This window comes from Oncorhynchus tshawytscha, linkage group LG25 (genome assembly GCF_018296145.1).
Source record: "Oncorhynchus tshawytscha isolate Ot180627B linkage group LG25, Otsh_v2.0, whole genome shotgun sequence".
Taxonomy (NCBI): Eukaryota; Metazoa; Chordata; class Actinopteri; order Salmoniformes; family Salmonidae; genus Oncorhynchus; species Oncorhynchus tshawytscha.
The window spans coordinates 22,924,921-22,943,582 of record NC_056453.1 but is presented as its reverse complement, the minus strand read 5'-3'; the positions used below and the strand labels follow the sequence as shown (position 1 = coordinate 22,943,582).

Below are 18,662 nucleotides of genomic sequence, written 5' to 3'. Positions count from 1 at the left end.
CACAGCTGGTAATACATTTGCATCCCCCGGTTCTTAAAACATAAAGGCTTCATTTACCAACACCATGCTAGAGTGACTAATGCCTAGGAATTCTAAGTCCTGATGTTGCACCCCTTGTTCAGCGAGGGGTATACAACAGAATGCTGCAACTGAACGTGGGGCGCAACATCAGGAAGCGTTTGCAGCCTGAATATTGTCATTTAATTATAAATACAATTTTCCAGGTTTTATGCACATTTTTTGTATAAATAACCTCTAAAATATATGTAAACCAGGGGTTGGAACCAGTTCACCGAAAACAAGTTCAGGGAACAGAACCGAAAACTGGAAAAGAATTACTTGTTTCAAGGAACATGAACGAAAGTGATCCATACTGTAATGGAACAGAACCGTTATTTTAAAAGCATGGAAACTGGTTAAAAATGTTATTTTTCATTCCAGCCATTTTTTTCTCGTCCCACAACAAAGTGCCTATACAAAGCCCTCACCCTGTCACTCAGAAAGGTATTTCAGTCCTTGCCTGCAAGATGAACATCCTTGCCCCTGATCTGTTTCACCTGTCTTGGTGAATGTCTCCACCCCCTTCAGGTGTTGTCCATCTTCCCCATTATCCCCTGTGTATTTATACCTATGTTCTCTGTTTGCCTGTTGACAGTTCATTTTGTTCATTCATACCTGCCAGTGGTTTTCCCCTGGCGCTGGTGCATGGCTTCCTGGTTTTGACCTTTCTGCCTGCCCACTGTACCTTTGCCCCACTACTCTGGATTACCGACCTCTGCCTGCTCTGAGCCTGCCTGCCGCCCTGCACATTTGACTGCCCATGTTTGAATTAATAAACTTGTTACTTTGACATTGTCTGCCCCTGGGTCTTACCTGCCCCTGACTTTACTAGCTTGATTCATAAGATAGGGAGAGAGATTTTTAATTAGCTAGAGAAGAACGGATGCACTTGTTCAATGCTAGTTAAAGAAACTATAGGCCTGGTTATCACATTTCATGTTGTATTTATTAACTACAAAAAGGTAAGATGTGTTTTTAATTCTGGTGCCGCTTTGCACACACAAGCTTGTTAGCTAGTTAACTCAAAGGACATTCAAAATTCCTTCATAGAAGCCTCTCCTCCTAGGTATAATTATGTGGACCTAATTCATATAATGCATGTCATAAGAGACAAAGCCCTTCAAGTATCCTCAAGCCTCGCTTGCTCTCTCCCCACCCACAAAATTTCAGTTGTGTCTTGCACCATTGGCTACACTTTTCTGTCCATCACGCATGTAAACCACTAGCTTGCCTGTTCGATCTGCACTGATTGGTGAAGTCATTGAGCTAAATCTAAAAAAACAAAATAAATACAAATTTCACCGGTTGAAAAAAGAGCAATATAAAATGCTACTTTCTTTTATTTATTCATTTATTTCCCCCCCTTTTTTCCCCCAATTTCGTGGTATCCAATTGTTAGTAATTACTATCTTGTCTCATCGCTACAACTCCCGTACGGGCTTGGGAGAGATGAAGGTCAAAAGCCATGCGTCCTCCGAAACACAACCCAACCAAGCCGCACTGCTTCTTAACACAGCGCTCATCCAACCCGGAAGCCAGCCGCACCAATGTGTCGGAGGAAACACCGTGCACCTGGCGACCTTGGTTAGCGTGCACTGCGCCCGGCCCGACACAGGAGTCTCTGGTGCGCGATGAGACAAGGATATCTCTACCGGCCAAACCCTCCCTTACCCGGACGACGCTAGGCCAATTGTGCATCGCCTCACGGACCTCCCGGTCGCGGCCGGCTGCGACAGAGCCTGGGCGCGAACCCAGAGTCTCTGATTGGCACAGCTAGCGCTGCGATGCAGTGCAAAATGTTACTTTGTTATATTCAAACTGGTTCAGAACGTTATTTTCCTGGTCGGAACAGTGCAACGAAACTGAAACAATTAGAGTTCTGTTCAGAATGAAACAATTGGAAACTAATTTAGGCTCCCTGAACAATTGTCTGATCTTTAGACCATCATAAGAAGGCTCATGTCCATTCTAGTATTCTAATTCCTAATTCTTTGGAACTAGCTCTGTCTGTCCATTCTAGTATTCTAATTCTATGGAACTAGCTCTGTCTGTCCATTCTAGTATTCTAATTCCTAATTCTATGGAACTAGCTCTGTCTGTCCATTCTAGTATTCTAATTCTATGGAACTAGCTCTGTCTGTCCATTCTAGTATTCTAATTCCGAATTCTTTGGAACTAGCTCTGTCTGTCCATTCTAGTATTCTAATTCCTAATTCTATGGAACTAGCTCTGTCTGTCCATTCTAGTATTCTAATTCCTAATTCTTTTGGAACTGGCTCTGTCTCATTTTTCTCTCATCACTTTAAGTTTAATTCATTCAACAGAAACCTGAGGGGTAGTCTTTCCAACGAGAAATTGAGAGGCCCTGGATACTGTAACCTTAAACTCTGTCACCTCCCTTTGTGTCACCTCAATTTGCTTTAATTCTTTAAAGCGTCAATCAGGAGTTGAGACAATAACGTGTCCTCCCCACCCCTGTTTCGGTAAAAAGCTGAGGAATAGGGCTGGAGAAGTGTAACCACACTGAAATTCATAAACATTGGGATGGATGCAAGGAATGATCAGCCATGATGTATAGTCAAATGTATTGTTATGTTTCCAATTTTGTTTATGTTTACTTTGTTTACAAACATTCCAGTGAAACACACTTATATTTTGGATTCTGATGGGGTATGACAGTTGAACTAAGCTCATGGGGCATTTATTGTATAAGTTATATTCTTCAAGAATCAATGGGTACATTTAATTAATTCAAAGCCCAAAAATGGATGAAGCAACTGCAGATTGCCCCTTTAACACTGTTATTTCAGACCTATTCCTGGACAAACAATGAGCAAGGTCCCTTTATGACTTATTGAATTTTCTATCAATCACAAAATAAGGTATCTATTGTTCTGATGAAACTGAAGAATAAACAAGGGTATTTTCAGTAAACTATTAATACAAGAATAACCTAATCATTAAATATTCAAAGGAATATATAAAAACAATCTTGTAAATTCAATGGAATAATTTTATGCTCAGTGTTGATCATTAGCCCTTTATGACAGCTGTCCCCAAAACATACACACACACACACACCTAATGTGGTGTAGCCGACACAAGGTGTTACCCAATATAGCTAGAGACAGACTGGTAAGGTCACCGTCTCACTTTTACTAGATACTTCCTCTAAACACTGAGGGAAAATAAAACAGCACAACTCCCTTTACACTTAATTACCAGAAACAGCAGGCAAGGTTTTCACTTTCTCCTTCGACCCAGTTGTCTGAATGGGCACCTCAATGGTATCTTGTTTTTCATTTCACGTGAAGTAGCTCTATGTATAGGTGGGATGTTGCTGGGAAACCAACCTGAGCTAGCGATGATGCTAACCATTGAAAACATGATGTGAGCTTTACACAGCTAAGACAGACCGCTGGGTCATACAAGCTGTAGGGTATTCCCAATGTGATTTGGATGGACAGAACGGTGTTACACAATGTTACAACTAACATAGCAGCTCTCCATGTATGTTAACATTTAGGTAACACTAAGTAACAAAGTAATAGTGCATGAAATTGATTTCCAGTCAGGATTAGCAGAAATTCTACATTTAATTATGCACTCTCTCACGGGTTATGTGCACATTCAGTTCATTGTAACATATAGCACTTCCTTACATGGCATCTGTTGTATGGTTACAATACAGGAATTTAACAGATGCAAATGTTCAGCAGTTGTGTTTGAAAGAAAAATGAAATTCGCCACAATAAGTTACAATGTGTTTATTCATCTTTTTGATTGACAATGTAGTGTGCATTGGAAGGAAATATGGGGCGACGCAGTTATACAACCTCCTAGAACGTAATCAAAGGGCAAGTAAAAATGGTTTCATGGATGAATAAGAGAGGGGCTCTGAAAGAAAAGAAAAAAACAATTTAAGGGCACAATTCAGGGACAAAGAAAAACATATTCCTGGGAATGGAGGCTGCTGTAGGCTTGAGGAAGTTGACTGCAGTCTGGAAGTTGGAGGCTGAGGCTGGAGGAAGGAGAGGAGAATGAACACCTGCTGCTCTCCCGGCTCCCATGGAACTCTCAGGACTGGACCATGATCAGGAATTCTGTGGCAGGAGAGACAGATTCTGAGATGAGTTCCAAATATGGATTAGAATATGAACATTCAGAGATGAGCGACATCAAAACAGCCTTTTGGAAATGTTGCTCATTATCTAAATCACTTGAACAGACAGCCTATAACTAAACCCTCTTTGGCCTACATATGTAACAGTATGGGTTCTTTAATGAGAATTCACCATTAGTTTTTTGGTTGCTGTGTTTTGTCTGGTTTGAAAGCATAATCTACGCAATTTACATGATTGGATTACAATATGCAATCTGACCAAAAATGTTAATGTAAATCAGTTTGTAGCTCATTCGCAAACCAACCTTGTAATCATCTTATGCATACCATCAGGTGCATACATGAGTGTTTTCACAGAATTAATTTGCTCCCTTGTCAAAAATATGTGGGATTAAGCAGAACATAGAATTCAAACCTTACATAATACAAACACTTGTAAATCGTTTTTTGTTGTTGTTATTCCTTCAACAGAGGGAAGTGCCAAAAAGCTGACAAAATTACCCTGAACCAAAGAGTTGGTTTGGAACCAGAGATTGTAATAATGTTTAGACGCTGTCTGATTCCTTCATCCGGTTATGCAATCCCAGCCCAGCCAGTCTATGCAGCCCTAGATATTGCTCAAATCTGGCTGGCAGCCATTAATATAGCATCTGGAGGCCCAGACCAGGGTTCAAATAGTATTTGAAATCTTTTGATTGCTTTAGCTGTGTTTGATTGAGCTTGTCTGGGGTATTGGGATCAATGGAATAGACCCAAAAGTGCAAACTTCGCCCATCTGGCACTCCATGTAAGCTCAATCAAACGCTAAAAGTATATGAAAGGTTTCTAATACTATTTTAACCTAGGTCTACTGGAGGCTGTGACTTTTGGATCTCTACTTGCCAATGAGGCCAACTAGAATTGCCATTAAGAGCATCTGTATAAGCTCCACAATTAGTTTTTGTCACCCTCAAAACCTAGCACAAGACATACGGGAATATAGACACACAAGCGCACAAACACTACTCTATATACAGTATACTCTACAAGGGCTGTCCCAATGCCTTCCTCTTGACCTGAAACATCTAGTGTCTCTACCGCTCATCCTCTATCCATACTCTCTTCTGCCAACTCAGGGCCCTTACTAAAAGCCATACATCTGAGTTGACAGTGGTCAGGGCGGATTACAACTCTAAAGAGCATAACGTTAATCTCACATTACAAAATACACAGCCATACATTGCCATACATATGAAGAAAGGCCTAGTCATGGCCAATGCCAAGTTTGTGAATGTTGGCTTCGATTCAATAGTAGTCTTCCACACAAGAACAGGATTTGCAATAATCAGGAAAGAACTTTAAACTATTTGATTCAAATTTTAGCCTTCTTTATCTTTTCTCTTGGAAAACCCTCAAAACCAAGAGACTCCCAAAATGTATAGTGGATCTCAGAGAGTCTTGGTCTCCTGCTCATCAAAATCCCTACAAGGAAATACCAACAGCCTTACCAATTGGCTCATGATAATACCCCAGCCTGCAGGTGATTGCAGAAAGCCACTCACCTTCTACTCCGATTTTGCCATCGTTGTCATCATCAGCTGCAGACAGGAAGCCTTTGCACTCAGCGTCCGTCAGCGTCCGCGCCCCGGGGACAAACCGTTGCAGGAAGAACCTAGGGAAGTACACACACACACAGAGTACACACAATCATAATACACACATATATACAAGCATTATGTGAGCCTTACACATACTGTACCATGTGTCTGACACACACACACACACACACACACACACACACACACACACACAACTTGTGTTCCAGCACAGCCCTTTTTGGCATAAAGGTTATTTGGTTCCAGTTTAACAAGGATTGAAAGTAATATAGCTAGGCTTTATAGCCGAAACTTCAAATTATCTACTCTCTGGCACAATGCTCAGCCTGGTCTCTTGACAGCTTTGTAACAATATAGTATTTTTTTTGCTGCACAGTCTCTATATGCATTCTCATAGGAGGTGAGGGAAAGTGGATTGAGTGAAAACTCTGCTATACTGCATCCATCCATGAACTCAAATGCACTTGGGTCATACAGTTGGTGTCCTAAGGTTAGCTGACTGGCACATTTATATAATGTAGACAGTGCATTATATAATGCAAATATATAATAATTATTGTTTTTTACCCATGGATTATACTAAGGCTTAATGGTAGCCTTCCATTAAAATGACAGGGGAGTGGAATTGTAGAATTTGATCTCATTGACATTTGTTGCGCTTGCAACAAAAATAGGTCATTGTATTAAATATTATTAAGTCTCCTGTCACTCAGCATACATTTTGCAATGCTCTCTGTGGTTCTGATGGCTCACCAGGCAGCCGCCAGCACAGCTGGTGGTCCTGTGTGGATTCACTGGTAAGAGAGTGCTGCTGACAAAGCCAAGGTCATGGGTTCAATTCCCACAGGGATCAAGTAATCTTCATAAAAATGTATGGTATGTGCTCACTGTACTGTGAGTTGCTATGGGTAAAAGCATCTGCTAATTGGAACAGTTGTAGCTTTGAAACCCACCAGGGGGCCACATATAGCCAAATGAATTTATGTGTTAACGGTAAGTCACTTTGAATGAAGGAGTCAGTAAAACGCCCATGTATTATCATTACAGGAAGCACAGGAAAGTGTCCCTCCATCTAAAGGATTACTCCAAATGTCATACTTGAGCTCTGACTCCTCGATGAAGCCACTGTTGTCCTCGTCAAGGATCTGGAAGACATCTTTGACTTCTTTGGGAGATTTGGAGGTCAGGCCACACAGCTGGGAAAACTTCTTAAAGCTGAAGGAGTCTGGGGCTGAAGGGAGTGAGGGAGAACACATGCACCCATAAATGTACCAATGCATGCACACACAGCGCGCATACACACCCGGGTTAGAGTTCAGGCAAGGTTGACTCCCTGATGAGCTTAAAAGATGGCGTGGTGCAGTCCAGACTGGAGATTTATCCCTGCGTGTCTCTCTCTTTACAGGCTGGCACACAGACACTCTTCTTAAAGAGTCCTTTTCACCCCAGCATTTGGACTAAACCCATCCTCAGGATGCTAAATTCTAGTGCAATAGTCTGTGGGCGACTGCCAGCCTACTACTGAGTAGGAAGTACTCTCTTCTGACTAACAATAACTCTCTACAGTACATGATCATAGTCTGTTACAACCCTACCATCTCTCTCCTCTCTCTGTTTTCCTCTCATTCTCTCTCTCATTCTCTGTCCTTCTGGCTCTCTCTCTCTATCAGGCAGTCCTGAGGTAAGACCCACCTTGGCACTCCTTGACGGCATTCTCAATAGCCTCCGCGGAAAGGATAGAAGTGAGTGACATATTAATCCTATTGGACAGAGGAACAACGGAGTAAATTATTCACACACACAGGCTGTTCAAAGAGTCAGGTCCAGTCTATTCATTTAGAGAATATCAGTCAGTAATCTCAGACTGCATTCATTGAAAAAAGCAGCTGGATTACGTAAGGATGTACAGTAGGCTATGCCAACAATAATGCCTTGTTACGAAATGTATCTTAACGTAAAATAAAATGTATACAATGCAAGGCAATGCTACACATCAATTTCTTAAGAATATTCTTCTGAATATTTCTCAAATCAATTCATTTCAAGTAACCACAACAAACAACACAGTACTGAATTGAACAACACATAATACATTCAAACCTACCTGAATTCCCTCTCTCCCTACGAGACTTTGATTTCTAAAACCGAATGTTTTAGTTTGTTTTTCTCTGTCAACCTCTTCCCTCTCCTTGCTCTGATAATCTGTTGATGTCAATTTGACTGATGTTGATGTCCCTGTTCTGTCTGCTTTAGCGTAATCTGGCTGCTCGATACGATTCGTCTGATGTAAACGATTTGAAATTACCTGGCAAAAATGTTACTGTCGATAAACGCGCAACAATATTTATGGAAGCAGATGCGTAACTGTGACTACAAAATGGATTAAGAAAGGTATTTGCTACTTCTGGAAAACCTTAAAACAAAAATCCTGTTAAAAACACAAATCCCGAGAAAAATCACCTAAGAGTGTCAGCCAGGTAAATGGACCTGCAATTTACTCTGCAGTGTATGATCTGAGCCGCACTAGGCTACCTGAGCATCACTCACTCGGTCGGCAAAGTAACCACACGCACACATCACACCAAAAACTCGATCAGTCCTTTATCCTACTCACCGCTTTGATGATCTTGCCCGCGCCGGTGTCCAAACCAGAATATGTCAGGTTTTGTGGTGACTGATGACTGCCGATTAATATTTATATATGGACTGGAAACACAGAAAATCTGCGATGCTTGAGTTACCTGTCCGTGTATCAAATTCTCACAGCCAGGCCACTTTCGAATTGCTTACCTAACTAATTAACCGTTAACCTACTATTTAAATATTTGCCTTAACTGGTTGATGCGTGTAAATACTGAAATCTGTACCGCCCTTTTTCTATAGCAGGCAGACAAGTGTTTCACGCTTCTCTCTCTGTCTCTCTCTCACCCTCTCTCCCCCCCACCACGTGTAAATAAACATATTTGACCTATAGTCTTATTGGTAACAAATTATGTAGGTATTTAACATTGATAAATAATATTAAATCATCAATACAAACACTTATTGACAGATCCATTAGAAGATAAAAATGGGCATTTCCCAAGTAGCCCCAAAATATTAATTACCCTACTATTCTATCAAAAACCAAGTGGGAGCAGATGGGGCCAGATTATCTGATACATTATATACAAAAGTATGTGGACACGCCTTAAAAATGTGTGGATTCAGCTATTTCAGCCACACCATGCTGACAGGTGTATAAAATCGAGCACACAGTCATGCAATCTCCATAGACAAACTTTGGCATTAGAATGGCCTGGTCATAGGATGCCACCTTTCCAGCAAGTCAGTTCATCAAATTTCTTCCCTGCTAGAGCTGCCCGGGTTAAGTGCTGTTATCGTGTAGTGGAAATTTCTAGGAGTAACGCACAAAAATCGTCTGTCCTCGGTTGCAACACTCACTACCGAGTTCCAAACTGCCTCAGGAGGGAACTTCAGGACAATAACTATTCGTCAGGAGATTAATGAAATTGGTTACTATGGCCGAGCTGCCGCACACAAGCCTAAAATCACCATATGCAATGCCAATCATTGGCTGGAGTGGTGTAAAGCTGTAACGGTTTTCTTATGGTGAAAGAGAGGCGGACCAAAATACAGCGTGGTTATCTTTATACATCTTTTTAATGAAAGATGAAAATAGAACAATATACAAAACAAGAAACGTGAAAAAACCGAAACCTGGTGCAACAAACACAAACACAACAAACACAAAGGCAGGAAACAATCACCCACGTGACACCTAAAGAATATGGCTGCCTAAATATGGTTCCCAACTGAGACACAACGATAATCACCTGCCTCTGATTGAGAACCACTCTAGGCAACCATAGACTTACCTAGACTACTATACTAAACACAACCACATCAATCTACAAAGCCCCTAGACAAGACAAACACATAATTCACCCATGTCACACCCTGGCCTAACCAAAATAATAAAGAGAAGGCAGAATACCAAGACCAGGGCGTGACAAAAGCTAGCCGCCATTGGACTCTGGAGCAGTGGAAACGCGTTCTCTGGAGTGGTGAATCCCGCTTCATCATCTGGCAGTCCGACGGACAAATCTGGGTTTGGCAGATGCCAGGAGAACGCTAGCTGCCCAAATGCACAGTGCCAACTGTAAAGTTTGGTGGATGAGTAATAAGGGTCTGGGGCGGTTTTTCATGGTTCGGGCTAGGCCCCTTAGTTCCAGTGAAGGGAAATCTTAACGCTGAAGCATACAATGACATTCTAGATGACTCTGTGCTGCCAACTTTGTTGAAAAAGAGTTTGGGGAAGGTCATTTCCTGTTTCAGCATGACAATGCCCCCATGCACAAAGCGAGATCCATACAAAAATTGTTTGTTGAGATCAATGTGGAAGAACTTGACTGGCTTGCACAGAGCCATAGTGTATGGCCATGTAGTGTATATCCATGTAGTGTATATTTTAAGCTCAGTACTTAGTGCAAGTGATTTAAGGCTACTGTACACATTATTTTACTGTTTTAGACTTGCTTATTTCAAAAGGTGATTTTAGTTTATGAACATGCAGGAAATGGTTCGAATAAAACAGTATGAAATGTTTGCGCTATGCACTGCATCTCTTTACTGTGTGGCCTTGTTAAACTCTCAGGGTACCAAACAGTGTTCAATTTCACTGTAAAGGTGAATAGCCCACACACAGTATTCTTCCTCGTGAAGATAAATTCACTCAACCTGCACTGTGCTGGTGATTCCACCTGGTCGCTATAACAACCAGCTTGGCTGCGGTGAGGGATGTGTAACATAGCAGTGGAGGCTCTCAAAACATCAGACGCAGCAGCAGTATCTCTCATGACTTGATTTAGTCAGGACAAAATGAAGGTGGAGGGAAGATACATATATAATGAGGACCAAGGGAATTGTTACTCTCCATTATACTCGACCCCAAACCCAGTCCAACCTTTTACCAACCATTTGTCTCTTGATTGACAGATCTTGTTACATGATGGGAATCCTGATGATAAGTGAAAATACAAGGCCAAAAACCAATTGCACAGCTATGTCATGGAAACTGGACTGCATAACAGGTTTGTGAAACTTACATCACAAAAATGACAGCTTCATTCAATGCTAGACAGTGCCTCTGGCTTCAGATCGTCTGACTTGGACACTACCTAGTGTTTTTTTTCTGCTACTGCAGAGGCCTCAACAATGGCGCCTGAATCAAACTGGAATCAATGTGGGGTTTAGAAATTGAATAGAAATCAGACTCATCCCTTATTGATATTTAATAAGCATATATAACGGTGAATAATTGGCCATGACTCATTTGAATATTTCGGGGCAATTTTGGCCTACTAATGTGTTTGTTGTGTTGTGTTGTCTATAGTTTGTCTGTCTTTAGCCTTGTAGGCCTACACTAGAAGGCACGGGTTATTGTTCACTGGTCATGTGAACCCTATAGGCACACAGGTGACAAATAGGTATGGATGCACAGGCCATAGAGATAGATAGAGGACTCAAGTGCCCAAAAGCCCATTTTAGCAGGGGCAGCACCATTGAGGACTTTTACCATTTTGAAGTACTCAACTGGGTGTGACTTCTTATGGGTTAAATAAGGATCATATAATGCCATTCAGTTCACCAGGAGAAATCAGCCAATGAATTACACTCGTGCGCAAACATTCCACAACTGCAACCTTGGCTTTATAACTGTTCCAAAAACACCCTCCAGGTGGCAGTACATACCCTTTCAGTTTGTTTACCAACATAGAAGTAGTAGAAAAAGATAATTGACTGTTTCAAAATGGAGATGGTCCTAATAGCGCTGCCCATGCTCTCACAGACGCCATAACGGGACAGATATAGAACATGTTCCACTGCCCAGAGGTTGCTGACGAATGCCAGATCTTGCAACACCTGGATAGGTATTTTACATATCAGCTAACCAATCATATGTTATAGCAATCCCGATGGCACAGCCGATGACGTTGCACACAACCATTGGTTGATGCATGCAACGTTAGAGCTGGGGGAACACGACCATCCTCTAACTATGTCTATGGCACAGGCAAAGATGATAGAAAAAGTGTTACATTCCATAGGCCGTTTTTCTGGTTAGTGCATGGAAGAAATAGACCAGAACGGTGACCATTTTTTTCAATGGTAAAAGTCCTTTTTGCATCATCTTTATAATCCACCGTCTTTGGCACATGTATGGAAAGCCTAGTAATTACATCTGTCTGTATGAAATTGTTGCAGACGGTTTAAAAAAAAATCTTTGCTGGTAATAAATGGGCAAAGATAGCGTCTGGAAAGTTATGTTTTGCATGCGTTTATGGACATTTCATTTGCAATCCCACCTGTAGAGTGGCTATCAGGAACTTTTGACTAGGTTAGAATTTACCTCTCGAGGAGATTGGCTTAGTTTATGGACATTGGATTGAATCTTTCTCCTGCAACTGATTAGTCTGGCTGACACCTAACTCAAAGTCCTCCTGACTTCAGTTGTCGGTACGATACATTGATAATTAAGGGGGCTTTTACAGGTTGGTTCTCCTCTGGACTTTCACACTCATGCAGCCACAGGCACAGCCCCACCCAACCCCAGAGTGCCGCCCCCTTCTATTACTACTGTTGGATTTTCAAATCCAAACAACAAGAGGTCTCAAACACACCAGAAGAAAAATACATTTGAGAGAACGAATCAATGCTTTTGCTCAATTTCTGAGTGAATGTTGCATTAATAAACAGCCTCCTGTCCAGACGAGTAAGTCACAGCTCTTCCTGTGATGTCACTTGGGTCGTGTCAGCCAGGCTGGTAACTGATTACAACTGCCATGGAATTATTACTGATGAACAAGAGGAGGGGGGAAAAAATGTGTCTTGCCAAGACTCATGAATGGCAGCAGTGTATCGAAGGATGGTGGGGTATGTGCACAGGTGCCGCTGTAAAATGTGAATTTCCAATCCCACCTGTGCTAGAGTGACGCTCTCTATCGGCTATCAGGAACCTTTGACCAGGTTAACCACTAGGTTACAGGGAAGATCTATTCTGTCTTAGTGACTCAGAAATATACATGGCTGGAGGTGTAACCACTTAATGTTAGTTACTATATGACACATGACTGTTCCAGTTCTGAAAAGAAAATCAATGGACAACCATTGATCTCTCATCTCCTCATCTTAGTTACTATGTGTTGATATGTTTGATGATAAATAGCTGCTATTTATCATGTAAGAGGATGCTTAACAATATACCCTCTTCGCACCATCCTATTGACCCGAACTGTGCTGGTTTATTCAAGTGGGTCAGGTGATGACAAAATTCCCCTCTAGTCTAAATAGATACTCTCATGTGGAGTGGTACTGAACATGAAATCAAACTGTAAAGAAAAGATGAGACACCATATTGAAAAAGAACGTTTATTCTTTTCTATATATCGTCTGACGTCCATTTCCCAAAAAGTGCATCATTGATTGGACACTAAAGCAAAACTCAAATGAATGAGGACAGGGGAGAGACACAGCCACGCTACATTTACATTCATAGTGGACAGAAAGATGCACTATGGGTAGACAGTCACAGGCTGTGTCTGATATGACCCCCTGTTCCCAATATAGTGCACTACTTTTGCCCATCAGCTCTGGGAAAAGGTATTGCATTATGCCTGGGAAAGGGTGTCATCTCAGACACAGTAACAGTCACGTGTATAAAAGTGTTAAGATGAAAAGGGGGATGTCTTGGGTCAAGTTGTTCCTTCAGATCAAGAGGTGTTGGTCAGGTCTTCATTTATCCCTTGATCATGGCAGCGAACTCTGCAAAAGTGAACACACCATTTTTTTGTGTTAATAATATGAATGGTTCAATAATTTATTACTCAACATTTCATTTTCAATTTCAACTGAGATTGCGAAGACTTGAAATAACATTCCCAAATTCCAGAAAGGAATAATCCTCACCATCAACTCCAATCATGCCATCACCATCTTTGTCCCCGTCAGCCAGGAAAGCCTTGGTCTCAGCGTCAGTCAGAGCTCTGGCAGAGGCAGAGAAGTTCTGCAGGAACAGCCTGGATGGATACAGAACAAACAGGCAATAAGCAAAGACTGTAAACCACAGACTATGCTGATGCTTTCCTGCTCTACTCATATTTTGGGGGAGGGGACTCTATTTTGCTGAGACAGAAATAGGCACCCCGTTCTCTACAGAGGGGTAGGTTTAAAGTGACGTCCTTTCTTTGCCCCCACACTTAACAATCAGTCAAGCCCTATAAAGGGAACATTCAATTTAAGAAACATGATCAAAGGTGTTATATGATGAGTGTAATATCAGAGGGGTCCTTACTTGAGCTCATCCTCCTCAATGAAGCCACTCTTGTCCTGGTCAATGACGTAGAAGGCCTTCTTTACATCATCGTTGGACTTGCCGGCCAGGCCAACCTTGGCGAAGAAAGCCTTGTGGTTGAAGGAGTCAGCAGCTGTGGGGAGATCAGTTATCCATTAAAATGCTGTCAGAGGATTTCACAGTTACAAATATACTTAACAATACTGCTGTGCCAGGGCTGTGGCCGCTTGCCCATGGCTAGTCTAGTTGTTGAGCTGCTGCCCCCAGACTGGACCACACTCTCCTGGAGGCAACGGTTCAATATTCCGGTCTAGCCACTATTTTCTGTGCTATATCCCTCTCATCTCTCTCCTCAACGACCACAAAAATGAAAGAAGCCTGCTATATACAATCTTGCCCACAAACACAGAGATCCTACAATAGGGAGTGAGAGTAGAAAATGAACTGAGGCATCTATAAGAGGTTTACCTGTGCAAGCAGCAAGGGCTGCAGCAACATCAGCATCGTTAAGACCGGCGAAGGACATGTTTAGCTGGGGAGACAGCAGAGAAGATCAGTTACAGCGAATCAAATGTTTTTCTGTTCATCACCTGCTTCTGTACAGCAACCGCAAAGACTGATTTCATTATGCTGAGTCTCTATCCTTTATCAGAGTTGGATATTTGGAAGATTGAACCACCCTATATTAAACCATTGCATTTCCTAATAATATAAATGGTAATAACATAGTTGTTGTAGTTAACATAGTTATTGTGTGGTTATTAACATCTGAAAATCAAGTTCTATTATTTTGTTTAGTTTTAGTTATTTTGGGTTATTTTGTGTAGTTTTGGATCTTTTAGTTAGATTTGGTTCTTTTGGTTAGTGTTGGTTCTTTTGGTTAGTTTGAGTTAGTTTTGATTCTTTTGCTCAGTTTTGGTTATTTTGATTAGTTTTAGTTAGTTTTGGATCTTTTGGTTAGTTGTGGTTATTTTGGTTAATGTTAGTTATTTTGCTTAGTTTTTGATATTTTGGTTAGGATAGGTTCACACAACAGAGAGCATCAGGATGGACAGTCCTCTATTCCAAAACCTGGATTTGCAGGCAGTGAGTGATATATCATCCCAATGATGTAGCCTAGTCATTCCATTTGGTTCCTTGATTATTCCAAAGGCAAAAAAACGTGTCCTGCGTTTCTTTAATTGAGATGCTTCCATCGTGTTCCGTTCCATAGCAAGGTGTAGTAAAGCCGAAGGGTTGAAGATACATGCAAGATGTTGTCGACCTGACAAGATGAAGATTCATCCCTCTGCAACAGACTCACCTCAGGTTTGGCTTTAACGCTTGAGTGGATTCGCAAAGATGATTCTGCCAACTGGTGTAAGCCCCCCTGCCCAAGCCCTCGACCTTATATACCCTACTCACCCGAAATATGAGGCAAAATGTAATAGACACCGCATGCAAAGCAGTTGGTTGAAAATGTGTCCAGTAGTCAGTGTCCTTTCTATTTATATCTACATACATGAAGATGCTTAAATGGTACTTGTTTGCAAAAGTGCTTAATATTAAATCGGGCTAATAATATACGCTGGTATAGATGACAGATTTGCCGCTGATGCAGATTTATATTGTGTGAAAATCCATACTAATGACAATATTAGGTAAATTAGATTTGTAGTTATTGAAAACTTGACTTTATACGCAGATGTTTCTGCATCTTTTGTTGGCTTCGACTTTCATATATATACATATATAAAAATGTTTTGATTTCAAATCAAATTGTATTTGTCACATGCGTCGTAACAGTTGTAGACTAACAGTGAAATACTTATTTGGGCATTTATTTATGTTTTACGGTCTGTTTTACAAAATCCATCAACAGCTATCAAGTTTAACAGTTCATAGGCCTAATTTACGACTGAGTTGCTCCGTCTCAATGCGTAATTGGCACGCGCAAAATGTCTGGAATGAGTTGTTGTGCATGTATCTGTCTAACAAAAGTAGAGCACATGATTTATGGCCATAGGTGTAAGGTGCTGTATTACGCTGCGGAAGAAAACAAACACTTGAATTACTTGAAAGACTAATTATAATAGGGCTGATGTGTCTTCATGTTAAATAATTTAAAAACATTGAAAGCGTTTTTGTTTTGTTATTGAAAAAGCTAAACACCATTTAAACCTCTTAAGGGTGGCCCCTTTTTGAAAATGTTCGCCTAAAATGACATACCCACATCTAACTGCCTGTAGCTCAGGCCCTGAAGCAAGGATATGCATTTTCTTGGTACCATTTGAAAGGAAACACTTTTAGGTTTGTGGAAATGTTAAAGGAATGTAGGAGAATATAACACATTCGATCTGGGAAAAGAAAATACAAAGAAAAAAACAACCCTTTTTTATATATTTTTTGTTACCATCATCTTTGAAATGTATTATTCCAGCCCAGGTGCAATTTAGATTTTGGCCACTAGATGGTAGCAGTGTATGTGCAAAGTTTTAGACTGAATCAATGAACTGTTGCATTTCTGTTCAAAATTTTTGTATCAAGACTGCCCAAATGTGCCTAATTTGTTTATTAATAACTTTTCATCCTCAAAACTGTGCACTCTCCTCAAACAATAGCATGGTATTCTTTCACTGTAATAGCTACTGTAAATTTGACAGTGCAGTTAGATTAACAAGACTTTAAGCTTTCTGCCAGTATTAGATAAGTCTATGTCCTGGGAAATGTTCTTGTTACTTACAACCTCATGCTAATCGCATTAGCCTACGTTAGCTCAACCGTCCCGCAGGGGACCCACCAATCCTGAAGAGTTCTCTGTGTTTTAAATATTTTGCCACACTATAAGGTTGGACTAATACTATGAAATTGTGAAAATTATGATAATGCCCTTTTAGTGTAAAAGCTTTTTGAAAAGAACGCCTGAAATTTCAGCCTGTTTTAGTGGGATTGTGTTTTGGCCTGCCTGGTGACATCACCAGGTGACAAATGAGCTAATAGACTAATAAGAAAGAGTTCCAAACCTCTATACCAATAACAGCTAGTTTTCAGTTTTCCCCTCCCCACTCAGACCACTCCCACAGTCCAAGCAGTCCTGCTTGAGAAATTGCTCCTAGCTAAGAAGCAATTTTTCTTTATTTTTGTCCATTTTAATTGAAAACAATTACAGTAAGGTACTTAATTGCTACCCATAAATGGTTTGATATTGAGACGGAAATGACAGCATTGAAACTTTAACAAGTGCATTCAATAACTTAACAGCTCTTTAGAGCTGAGTAAATCAGCAAGTACATGCTTGAAATTATATATGGTGAAAATAAAAATAAAAGCTCAAGAAACATAATAACAAAATAATTCAAAATCTAGCCTAAAATGTCATATACAATTGTATAGGTTATTTTATCTGTCATATACAATTTGCACATTTGGCAAAAAAAATCATTAATTGAATTCTAATTAGGGCCTAATAATTTATGGAACTATTAATCTATATTTCACATCTTTCCCTACAATTGGATGTACTGGTGCCATTTGGTAGGTTCAAAATGTTAATTGGGGACCTCTTTGCTGAGGAATGTGACTCTTTTTCCTGAGAAAGTTTGTAATTTTGTATATTTGTATTATATTATATTTTGTAAATTGTGTGTATGCAGGGCTACCTTGCGAAAGAGACATTGGTCTCAATGGGACTCCCTGTTAAAGTAAAGGTAAAATAATAATAAAATAAACATATTTTTTAAATCAGTGGCTCAAGGGAGAGAAGAGGGGACACCCGTAGGAATGTATTTGGCACAAAGGATAGATTGAGTCAGTCATCACCTCTGTCTAATTGAAGGTTGCCTGGTGTTATTTTGGTCCCTTTCAGGTCCCCTACTCCCCTCCAGGCTGTTTCTCAGTATGGCTATGCTATTATTTACGACAACAGTGAAAGGTGATAGGTCTACTTCTATCATCATTCAAACATTCAGATCTGGGGAGAGCCATTACGCAATACCTAGGCTACTGTACCGTGCATCACTCAATTTTAACAATGCTCTCGATGGTGCCATTTGGGATGCAGAAGTCCACATACGAGTATACATACAGTACGTGTGTGACACGGTTAATGTGTCTACATCCCAAATGGCACTAATTAGTAGTGCACTATTTTTGACCAGAGTTCTATGGGCCCTGATAAAAAGTAGTACGCTACAGAAAGAATAGGGTGCCATTTGGCATGTGTGCTATGTGTTTCATACTACAGCAGGTGGCACTGTTGAGGTGGCACTTGTTACTTTTGATTGAGAAGGCCAGCTGGATAAACAATGGAATGCAGTTGGTTGCCATTCTTTTTCTATGGTTGTGTAGAGACTATCCAAACCTTTGTGTGTGAACTGGCCATAGTAGTAGTGGCCATTTAAATAGATTTAGCGATGGCAACCTCATCAGTTTATATTTTATGGTACATAAATCAACAGGTCTAGAATTACATGGGAAAATGGTAATTACATAGAAATAGCATATTCAATACTTTTTATCAGTCAGTCACTCCTCTCCCCATCCTTGATCCTCA

The 18,662-nt window shown here is 40.6% G+C and overlaps 2 protein-coding genes across 3 annotated transcripts; both read right to left on the bottom strand.

Annotated features, from left to right (window-relative positions):
* Nucleotides 1-3,812: 3,812 nt before the first annotated feature.
* Nucleotides 3,813-8,700, bottom strand: pvalb9 (parvalbumin 9). 2 transcript variants are annotated; one of them, XM_024388013.1, is made up of 5 exons: nt 8,393-8,700; nt 7,471-7,538; nt 6,877-7,009; nt 5,725-5,834; nt 3,813-4,163 (listed from the first exon to the last, which is right to left on the bottom strand). In XM_024388013.1, exons 2-5 carry the CDS (start codon nt 7,529-7,531, stop codon nt 4,138-4,140), a joined length of 330 nt encoding a protein of 109 aa, XP_024243781.1. In that variant the 5' UTR covers nt 7,532-7,538; nt 8,393-8,700; the 3' UTR covers nt 3,813-4,137. The 2 variants fall into 2 exon arrangements, with proteins under 2 accessions (XP_024243781.1, XP_024243782.1); XM_024388014.2 differs by lacking the exon at nt 8,393-8,700 and adding an exon at nt 7,883-8,379.
* Nucleotides 8,701-13,195: 4,495 nt separating this feature from the next.
* LOC112224453 (parvalbumin beta 2) lies at nt 13,196-15,556 on the bottom strand. Its single transcript, XM_024388011.2, has 5 exons — nt 15,435-15,556; nt 14,600-14,663; nt 14,132-14,264; nt 13,747-13,856; nt 13,196-13,602 (listed from the first exon to the last, which is right to left on the bottom strand). The coding sequence occupies exons 2-5, from the start codon at nt 14,655-14,657 to the stop codon at nt 13,577-13,579; spliced, it is 327 nt and encodes a 108-aa protein (XP_024243779.1). The 5' UTR covers nt 14,658-14,663; nt 15,435-15,556; the 3' UTR covers nt 13,196-13,576.
* Between the last annotated feature and the right edge of the window lie 3,106 nt (nt 15,557-18,662).